The sequence below is a fragment of the Scyliorhinus torazame genome, chromosome 7, assembly GCF_047496885.1.
Source record: "Scyliorhinus torazame isolate Kashiwa2021f chromosome 7, sScyTor2.1, whole genome shotgun sequence".
NCBI lineage: Eukaryota > Metazoa > Chordata > Chondrichthyes > Carcharhiniformes > Scyliorhinidae > Scyliorhinus > Scyliorhinus torazame.
Window position 1 is genome coordinate 84,938,699 of NC_092713.1, and position 11,352 is coordinate 84,950,050.

General features: G+C 44.1%; 1 protein-coding gene across 1 annotated transcript; it reads left to right on the top strand.

Annotated features, from left to right (window-relative positions):
- Nucleotides 1-586: 586 nt before the first annotated feature.
- Nucleotides 587-11,352, top strand: LOC140426350 (uncharacterized). Its single transcript, XM_072511003.1, has 5 exons — nt 587-754; nt 2,175-2,215; nt 3,376-3,450; nt 8,474-8,672; nt 10,615-11,352. Exons 1-5 carry the CDS (start codon nt 688-690, stop codon nt 11,076-11,078), a joined length of 846 nt encoding a protein of 281 aa, XP_072367104.1. The 5' UTR covers nt 587-687; the 3' UTR covers nt 11,079-11,352.

Sequence of the window (11,352 nt, forward strand, 5' to 3'; positions counted from 1 at the left end):
GAGTCAGTCAAGGGTGTTGTTACAACCTCACACCTCCACCACGTGGCTAAGAGCTAGTCTGGTTCAGTCAGAGTAACCACATTACACTTAGGTTAGCAGAGTCGAACTCAGAGAACTGATTGAACTAACTTCAAGGTCTGGAGTATCTTTCTGATCTAAGCTGCATCCAGTGTTAGACCAGTGTACCTTACACGACAGCTGGCATTTTCTCCTCAGCAGTCCCTGGTGATGTCATGGAGCAGCTGGCAATTTGAAGCCTCTGTGACTCCCATACAAGATGACAGCAGATTAGGGAGATACAAGTCCACTATCTGTGGGTGATCCATGCCCCCATTCTGGGAGGGAGGCAGGGGTAATCCTGCAGTCCACAGCAATGTTAATACTGAGAGCTGTTTTAGTGTTGTCAAGTTTGTTATAAGAAGCCCTTGGACAGTTTTGTTTTTGTCAGTTGGCGAGGTTGATATGTGCACTTGCGTCTGAGAAAACTTAGAACGAAATCTTTAAACTTGCAAATAATTCAACACACAACTAACCTACGGCCTAACCTCATCACGTGACAGACTGGTTTCAGATGTCACGCGTGGAAGTGCCGACCCTAACCCGAGGATGCCGGGAATACGGAGGACTGGATGAGCAAGGTGGATGCCGGGAAGGCGGAGGACCGGCTTGGTGTGTTGATGGGAGCAGATGGCTCGCAATGAAGAAAAGCAGCTGGGGAACCTGAACCGACTGTGGCTGCAGAGGGAGAAGGAGGGTAAAGGAAGCCGCTCCATCTCTCATCTGTTGATCGATGTGGATGTCTGTGTAATGTGGCTGGGTGACGACGAGCTGCGGATCCCCAGAACAGCTTCGTGACTCGCCTTTTTGGGCTACTTTGCCGGCGCAGCCAGAAGGAAGTTTGTTGAGGGCCATTTGAGACTGGGAGACGTTGGCATTATAATTCAGCCAAAATTCGTGAAGCGTTCTCAATGTTATCCTTAACTGCATAGTCTGGTTTGATTTGCGTGACCGGTCACCACTATTAGTGTGTATATAATTTAGCGATTTACCGACAACTCAGCAAGTTAACTGCATTCGAGTGCTGTAGCTCAACATTTGCCGTATCAAATATTTGCTTAAGAAATTCACCCTTCTTTCAACGTGCAATTTTATGCGATACGAGCTATCTGCAGCGTTCTGTGCCTTTTCTTTGACCACGACTGTATGGCCCAATCTCAGTGCTTCGCAAACAATGAAAAGCGGCACGGTAGCAGTGGTTAGCACTGTTGCACCACAGCACCAGGGTCCCAGGTTCGATTCCCAGCTTGGGTCACTGTCTGTGCAGCGTGTAACCCACTTTGACATCACCTAACATCACTTAAACTCTTTTTTCCAGCTCTTAGTTATCAGCTCTAGATACTTGAACTTAATGTGTATTACCAAAATTGGAAGGTATGGTGCCATTTTTAGTGGCTGCTGTACTCACCCGTATAATCACTAATCTACGGTATCTTTAGGTTCAGCAAAATACTTTTATTATTCTCGCCTTTGTTTCAAGAGCTCCCCCCTATGTCTGTAATTTCCTCCAGCCCCACAACCCTCAGAACCTTGCGCTCCTCTGGCCTCATAGATTCTCAATGTTCTGTGTTCCACCATTTTCAACTATAATAATAATCGCTTATTGTCAAAAGTAGTCTTCAGTGAAGTTACTGTGAAAAGCCCCTAGGCCCTGAGCTCCAAAATTTGCTCACTAAATCACTCTTCCTCTGTCTCCTGCATAGAATCATAGAATTTACTGTGCAGAAGGAGGCCATTTGGCCCATCGAGTCTGCACCGGCCCTTGGATAGAGCATCCCACCCAAACCCCCCACCTCCACTCTATCCCAGTAACCCCACCTTTTTTGGACACTAAGGGCAATTTAGCATTGCCAAACCACCTAACCTGTACATCTTTGGACTGCGGGAGGAAACCGGAGCACCCGGAGGAAACCCTCGCAGACACGGGGGCAACATGCTGACTCGCAGACAGTGACCCAAGCCAGGAATCGAACGTGGGACCCTGGAGCTGTGAAGCAACTGTGCTAACCACTGTGCTGCCCCATGAAGATTGTGTTGATCTTAGTGTTGTATATTTAAGTGTATCAACGGCATTAGTCACGTACTACAGTTTTTAATCACTTTGTTTTTGCTAATAGAAGGTCGGCTGAGAGAGATACATCAAAACAGACCCAAACTGGTGAGTAACGAAACCATTTTTTCCTGATGTCTGAAGTTGCAGTTTTATAATGGAGCAACCTATTTGGCTAGGAAAGTAAACCAAGGTTCCTGTGGTCCTGCTAATGCAATAACCTTCTACAGGTGCTGAATATTGCCATCTCTTATTTAACAACAAGACTCAAATGCTGGTTGCTTTTTCAGTTTTGGCGTTTGGGTTTCTGAATTTTAACTTTTGTTCAGCTTTTCTTCATATCTGAGCAACTTGGTAGTAGTTGGGGCAGAAGGGGGTTGTAAATTGTGTTGTATAACACTGTGCCATGATGCAGTACAGAGCAATAAAAGTCATCCTCCATTGTCCCAACTTTGCAGCCCTAACATCTGACAGTGCCACAATAGTAAATTTATTAAGAAGGTGCTTTACAAAAGCTTAGGCACAGGGAGGTGGTTGTGATTGCACATGCTCCTCTTATTACACCATACTCCACTTTAGAAATTAAATGTGTACATTAATTCTGTACCAATTTTTTTTTTTTAATGTATTTCCTCCATGCAAGATCCAAACTACATTTGTATTCAATGGCTGAGATGCGTGTTTCTTTCCTGCTGTCCTATTTCAAACAAATACAATGTATTAAAAAAAGGGAGAAACTTGCCTTTGTGTGACACCACAACCTCCGTATGTTCCACAGTTAAATTATTTTTGAAGTATATTCACTGTTTGTAATGATTCTTTATCTAATTTTGTTTGAAATAGACACGGCATGCCAAGTGAGCGCATGCAGAAAATCTTCAGAAATGGCTGTTAGTGGTACTGCAAAGTTGACAAGAAGGTTCCTGTTTTGGGGCAGGGATCTGCTGCAGAATTCATCTCTTAAGTGCCGTAGCAAAAGCCAAAGTGATATATTTTAGATTTCAATTAGCAGTGTGTATAATCTTGCTGTCCGTGTTAATGCTGCGGTTTATTCATATTTATGACTTAGTAACAAACTTTATAGGAAAGTTAATTGATTCAAGTCTGAATTCATACCTACTGAAAAGTATGTTTTCATTGCTAATAAAATAAGGCTTTTCCCTGAAACCAAGCAATACAATGCATGAAGAAATGGGCATTGCAAGTTAGCTTCCAGTGACCACTGGTGTCACTAGTGGTGATTTGAATTTGTTGTCTCTTATTTCTAGTCATCCTTGAATTCAGCTGTTGAAGTGAAAAAATGGATTCCAAGCATCAAGACCGAAATTGAGTATTACCTTCAGGTGAGTAATTCAGTTTATGAAAGGGGCACTGATAATGTTGGAAGTTCAGGAGAAAGAAATTCCCCTGCTCAGCAATATCAACCCATTTTTTGTGGTGAAAATTCAGGTTTTCAGTCAAAAATGACTTTTCTTCAGAATTGTATCAAGGGAATTTCTTAGTAATGGATCCTCCTGTAAGAAAACAATATATAGGAAGATTTGTGCTGTATAAGTATTTTTTTGTTAACCAATTTATTTTTATTAAAGATATTTTGTTAGGGTTTGTTACGGATGTAACATTGGGTGTGCTCATTTATTTTATGTATGTTTCTCGGTAGATAGTTTTAACAGGGAACAGTGGTTTAGCACACTGGGCTAAATAGCTGGCTTTTAAAGCAGACCCAGGCAGGCCAGCAGCATGATTCAATTCTCGTACCAGCCTCCCCGAACAGGTGCCGGAATGTGGCGACTAGGGGCTTTTCACAGTAACTTCATTGAAGCCTACTTGTGACAAGCGATTTACATTCATTTCAAAGAGGGTTGATGAGAGTAATTCTGTGGGGGTAATGGGCATGGATTTCCAAAGGGCATTTGATACAATGCTATACAATAGACTTATGAGCAAAGTTAGTCCTCGTGGGAATAAAAGTGACCATGAGACATAGGAGCGGAAGTAAGGCCATTCGGCCCATCGAACCCACTCCACCATTCAATCATGGCTGATTTCAACTCCATTTACCTGCTCTCTCTCCATAGCCCTTAATTCCTCGAGAAATCAAGAATTCATCAACTTCTGTCTGAAAGACACTCAGCGTCCCGGCCTCCACCTCCCTCTGGCAATGAATTCCACAGACCCACCACTCTCTGGCTGAAGAAATTTCTCCTCATCTCTGTTCTAAAGTGACTCCCTTTTATTTTAAGGCTGTGCCCCCGGGTCCTAGTCTCCCCTGCTAATGGAAACAACTTCCCTACGTCCACCCTATCTAAGCCATTCATTATCTTGTAAGTTTCTATTAGATCTCCCCTCAACCTCCTAAACTCCAATGAATATAATCCCTGGATCCTCAGACGTTCATCGTATGTTAGGCCTACCATTCCTGGGATCATCCACGTGAATCTCCGCTGGACCTGCTCCAGTACCAGTATGTCCTTCCTGAGGTGTGGGGCCCAAAATTGCTCACCGTATTCTAAATGGGGCCTAACTAATGCTTTATAAAGCTTCAGAAGTACACCCCTGCTTTTATATTCCAAGCCTCTTGAGATAAATGACAACATTGCATTTGCTTTCTTAATTACGGACTCAACCTGCAAGTTTACCTTTAGAGAATCCTGGACTAGGACTCCCAAGTCCCTTTGCACTTCAGCATTGAATTTTGTCACCGTTTAGAAAATAGTCCATGCCTCTATTCTTTTTTCCAAAGTGCAAGACCTCGCACTTGCCCACGTTGAATTTTATCAGTCATTTCTTGGACCACTCTCCTAAACTGTCTAAATCTTTCTGCAGCCTCCCCACCTCCTCCATACTACCCTTCCACCTATCTTTGTATCATCGGCAAACTTGGCCAGAATGCCCCCAGTCCCATCATCTAGATCGTTAATATATAAAGAGAACAGCTGTGGCCCCAACACTGAACCCTGCGGGACACCACTCGTCACCGGTTGCCATTCCGAAAAAGAAACGTTTATCCCAACTTTCTGCCTGACAGCCAATCGTCAATCCATGTTAGTACCTTGCCTCGAATACCATGGGCCCTTATTTTACTCAGCAGTCTCCCGTGAGGCACCTTATCAAAGGCCTTTTGGAAGTCAAGATAGATAACATCCATTGGCTCTCCTTGGTCTAACCTATTTGTTATCTCTTCAAAGAACTCTAACGGGTTTGTCAGGCACGACCTCCCCTTACTAAATCCATGCTGACTTGTCCTAATCTGACCCTGCACTTCCAAGAATTTAGAAATCTCATCCTTAACAATGGATTCTAGAATCCTGCCAACAACCGAGATTAGGCTAATTGGCCTATAATTTTCCATCTTTTTCCTTGTTCCCTTTTTGAACAGGGGGTTACAACAGCGATTTTCCAATCCTCTGGGACTTTCCCTGACTCCAGTGACTTTTGAAAGATCATAACTAACGCCTCCACTATTTCTTCAGCTATCTCCTTTAGAACTCTAGGATGTAGCCCATTTGGGCCTGGAGATTTATCAATTTTTAGACCTCTTAGTTTCTCTAGCACTTTCTCCTTTGTGATGGCTACCATATTCAACTCTGCCCCCTGACTCTCCTGAATTGCTGGGATATTACTCATGTCTTCTACTGTGAAGACTGACGCAAAGTACTTATTTAGTTCCTCAGCTATTTCCTTGTCTCCCATCACTAGATTACCAGCATCATTTTGGAGTGGCCCAATGTTTACTTTTGCCTCCCGTTTGTTTTTAATGTATTTAAAGAAACTTTTACTATCATTCCTAATGTTACTGGCTAGCCTACCTTCATAATTGATCCTCTCTTTCCTTATTTCTCTCTTTGTTATCCTCTGTTTGTTTTTGTAGCCTTCCCAATCTTCTGACTTCCCACTACTCTTTGCCACATTATAGGCATTCTCTTTTGCTTTGATGCATTCCCTAACTTCCTTTGTCAGCCATGGCTGCCTAATCCCCCCTCTGATAACCTTTCTTTTCTTTGGGATGAACCTCTGTACTGTGTCCTCAATTACTCCCAGAAACTCCTGCCATTGCTGTTCTACTGTCTTTCCCACTAGGCTCTGCTCCCAGTCGATTTTCGTCAGTTCCTCCCTCATGCCCCTGCAGTTACCTTTATTTAACTGTAACACCTTTACATCTGATTCTATCTTCTTTCTTTCAAATTGGAGATTGAATTCTACCATATTATGATCACTGCCTCCTAAGTGTTCCCTTACTTTAAGATCTTTAATCAAGTCTGGCTCATTACATAACACTAAGTCCAGAATGGCCTGTCCCCTCGTGGGCTCCATCACAAGCTGTTCCAAAAAGCCCTCGTGTAAACATTCAATGAATTCCCTTTCCTTGGGTCCACTGGCAGCATTATTTACCCAGTCCGCCTGCATATTGAAGTCCCCCATGATCACTGTGACCTTGCCTTTCTGACAGGCACTTTCAATTTCGTGGTGCATTTTGTGCCCCTGGTCCTGACCACTGTTAGGAGGCCTGTACATAACTCCCATTATGTTTTTTTGCCTTTGTGGTTCCTCAACTCTACCCACACAGACTCCACATCATCTGACCCTATGTCATTTAGTGCTATTGATTTAATGTCATTCCTAATTAACAAGGCAACCCCGCCCCCTCTGCCCACCTCCCTCTCTTTTCGATAGGTTGTGAATCCCTGGATGTTTAAATGCCAGTCCTGAACGCCCTGCAACCATGTCTCTGTGATGCCTACCACATCATACCTGCCAGTCACAATCTGGGCCACAAGCTCATCTACCTTGTTCCGTACACTGCGTCCATTTAAATATAGCACCTTTAATTCTCTATTGACCGTCCCTTTTTGTTTTCTTAGTGTGGTGGACCTTGGTTTACTGAGCCTTTCCATACACTATGTCATATTTTGTGGGATGGGGACTATCGTAACCTCTCCTGAGTTCTGTCTTTTCGTGCTTTTTTGTATTCCTAAGCAGCTACGCTTCCCACTGATTACTTCACCTCTTGGTTCCCTGACTTTCCCTTCTCTCTCTCTCACTCTCTCTCTCTCTCTCTCTCTCTCTCTCTCTCTCTCTCTCTCTCTCTCTCTCTCTCTCTCTCTCTCTCTCTCTCTCTCTCTCTCTCTCTTTCCCCCCCCAATCTCTAGTTTAAAGTCCTATTGACCACCCTATTTACTCTTTTCGCCAGAATACTGGTCCCAGCTCGGTTCAGGTGGAGACCATCCCAACGGTATAGGTCCCCCTGTCCCAAAACTGATGCCAGTGTCCCATGAAAAGGAACCCCTCTTTCCCACACCACTCTTTCAGCCACGTGTTAACTTCCCTTATTCTTGCCTCCCTATGCCAATTTGCACGTGGCTCGGGCAGTAATCCGGAGATTATGACCCTTGAGGACCTGTTTTTTAATTTGAATCCTAGCTTTTTATAATCTCGAAACAGGTCCTCTTTTCTAGACTTGCCTATGCTGTTGGTACCGACATGGACCACAACAACTGGATCCTCCCCCTCCCTCTCCAGTATCCTTTCAAGCCGGTCAGAGTACAGTAGCAACATGAATACAAAATTGGCTTAGTGACAGTTCACAGTAGTGATGAGGGGTTGTTTTTTTTTTCGGACTGGAAGAATGTTTATAGTGGACGTCGCCATGCGTTGGCGTTAGGACCCTGCTCTTCTTGCCACATATTAGACAAGGGAGAAACTGTTCTCATTGGTGTAAGAATTTATAGGGCAGCACGGTAGCACAAGTGGATAGCACTGTGGCTTCACAGCGCCAGGGTCCCAGGTTCGATTCCCTGCTGGGTCACTGACTGTGTGGAGTCTGCACGTTCTCCCCGTGTCTGCGTGGGTTTCCTCCGGGTGCTCCGGTTTCCTCCCACGGTCCAAAGACGTGCAGGTTAGGTGGATTGGCCATGATAAATTGTCCTTGGTGCCGGAAAAAAAAAAACGTTAGATGGGGTTATTGGGTTGCGAGGATAGGGTGGAAGTGAGGGCTTAAGTGGGCCAGTGCAGAGTTGATGGGCCGAATGGCCTCCTTCTGCACTGTATGTTCTATGTAATCGAGAACCAGAGTGCACGGATTTAAGGTAATTGGCTGAAGAGCAATGGAAACATGAAAATATTTTTCAGTGTGTGGTTGGGTTTTGGAAATGCACTGCCTGCGAGTGTGATGGGGGCTGGTTCAATGGAGGCATTCAAGAGGGAATTGGATCATCTGAAAAGGGAGAAGGTGGGAGTGGCACTTGGTGATTTGTGCTTTCAAAGAACAATCACCGACATGGAAGGCTGAATGGCCTCTTTGCTATAACTTCTATGAATCGCATTACAATGATACAATAAAGAGGAAATATTTTCTCTGCTTCACAGCAATCACAATTATCCCATTACTCAGAAAGGAAGATAAAGGAATTCCAGGATTATATTGAAAAACTTCAGAAGGAGTATCAGCGTTACTTGTGGAAGCTGCGTCAGTTAGACCCTTCCCACAAGGAGCACCCTTGGAAACCCCGTGCTTACACGCGGAAAAGACCACCTAACTCTGCACCACAGACCATCAACCAACCGGGTATTCAAAGTTATATCTGGGGGTAATTTATAGCTAAGCAGCAATTGGACCTCTGGTGGACTGTAGATATAATAATGTAAATATTCTCTTAATGGGGCATTAATTCAATTTTAAATCCTCGTCCTGAACTTCCAATTCTTCATGGTTCACCCTGGGCGGAATTCTCTCCCCCCCCCCCAAACGCTGGGTGGGAGAATCGCCCGGGCGCCGCGCGAGTCCCGCCACACCGTCCCAACGCCCGCCCGCGATTCTCTTCTCTTCCCCCCCCCCCCCCCCCCCCCGGCGCGAATCATGGCTGGCCGCTGGGAGAATCACCGCTTGCCGTTGGTAATGGGCGAGCGGCGATTCTCCGGCCCAGATGCCAGCACGACAGGTTCCCGCCGGTGCCATCCACACCTGGTCGCTGCCGGCGGGAATGCTGTGGGGGCGGCCTGCGGGGGGCGAGGGGGGTTCCTGCACCGGGGTGGGGGGGGCTCAAAAGGGGTCTGGCCCGTGATCGGTGCCCACCGATCGGCGGGCCGGTGCCTCTGAAGGAGGACCTCCGCTGCCCCGCAAGATCGATCTGCCATCTTCTTGCTGGGCGGCTGCGGGGAGGACGGCAACCACGTGGCGTCTCATTTACGCGGCGCCAAGGCCCGGCGCGCGTAAATGACGCGGCGCCGCTCCTAGCCCCCCCCCCCCCTGGGGGCGGGAGAATAGGGGGCTGGGAATGGCCTCCGACGCCGGAGTGAAACACTCCGGTTTTCACTCCGGCGTCGGGACTTAGTCTCCCGATGGGAGAATTACTGCAGGTTTTGCTATTTCTGCAACTTGCTGCAGCTTTATTCCTTCATCACCCTTTTGTACTTCACTCTGGCCTGTCATGAATCTCTCTCTTGCCTGAAATGTGTTCCTCCCGACTCAAATATTGGTGTAGCTTTCAGCAACTCTCTGCAATTCCCTTCATTTAGAATTGCATCCTAGGGGCTTTTCACAGGAACTTCATTGAAGCCTACTTGTGACAATAAGCAATTATTATTATTCTGCCTCTCTCCTTAACTCGTGTTCCGAACCTATTTAAAGCCCATTTGGACAACTAATTTTACATTAATGCTTCTTTATCTCTCCTCACCTGCGTTAATGCAGTTTGGTGTCCCTTAGACTTCCATTGCTGAAAGCAAAGCAAAATACTCTGGATGATAGAAATCTGAAATGAAACTAGAAAAATCTGGAAATACTCATCAGGTCTGGCAACATCTGTGGAGAGAGGAACAGGGTTAACATTTTGGATTGAGGAGTTGATATTAACAAAAGAATCATAACTGGAAACACGTTGACAGTTTATTTTTTCTTGCATGAACTGGGAGGAAGCATGAATTCAATCCTGGAAGACCCACTTGATCTTTTTCTGGCACTTAGAAGGTCCTCCAGCTAATCCAATGTAATTTAATGCCAACCTAATTGTAGATATTCCTGCTATACAGTGTAATTTCATTAATTGTTATAAAACTATGCCACAGATAATCCCCTTCAGTTTTCCATTTAATAACATTATTTATTCAAAAACACCTTTTAAAATTAATATGTTAATATACCTCAAAATATTGATTTTTCTCACCTTTTCTTCTATTCAATTATGATCGCCACCATTGAACCGTAGCCCCTTGTTTAGATTTCCTCAAAATAATTTTTGAACACTGCTCATTGTCAGTTTATATAGATTCAAATTGACTTTTATACCAAATCTTGCATATTTTATGTAAAATGTTGGAAAAGTGATTTTGCCACAAATATATGAACTAAACATTTGTAATCCCAGTACGTTGTTTAATCCTTATAGCTTCCATTTTTATAAAGCTCTGTTAGCCAATTTTACCATCTGAAAATTTAAATCCAGTAATTAGATTATTAGTCAGATGGACTAGTGTTCTCCTTTAGTAAGTTAAGGTTTTGTTATTTGCAGCTACTTCGCACAGTTTGAAACGATTATGTACACCTCCTTCAAATGAATCTTACGATGGGACTCCAGAGTATGACTCTGGCAAGAAAACTGATGAAGGAAGGGAAAGGAGCCGCCTCAGCCGACAGATACCAGATGCTGTCACCTATGACTGTTTAATGGTTAATTCCAAGTTTCAGGACCAGCCCCTCACTTTTAATCCTGCTAGAATTTCACCAAGATTTTCGATGCACTCAACTCTGAAAAATACAGTTGGAGAAGACTCCCAAAATATGACCAAAATTCTTTTGTCTAAGCTACCAAACTTAGAAACTTCATCTTCCTTTGGAACCAAAACAGACTTGAACAGAGAGATAGAAGAAATACAAGCCTCCAAGAGGACCGAAGATTCACAAGAATCTATTTTGCTGAATAAAAGCTGTGGAATTCTGGGATTGTCTTGCTATTCTTCAGATGAAGATACATAAGTGACCAGGAGCAACTGATTTATATTCTGTACTCTAAATATCTGCAATTTTGTTTCAAGTACTGTTTTTTCTAAATGTATATACATGCTACATTATCAAAATTTAAGGGTTCCTTTGCAGCTTTGTGTTAAATGTATAGAGCTTTGTATGGTTGTTGAATTTCGCTTTCATATTGAGCAAGCAATATATCAAACTAACACTGCCAGCCACTTCCGACATTCATGGTTGGCATGAATTTAAATAATTTAGAAATAAAAATGCCCTTCATTTCAAA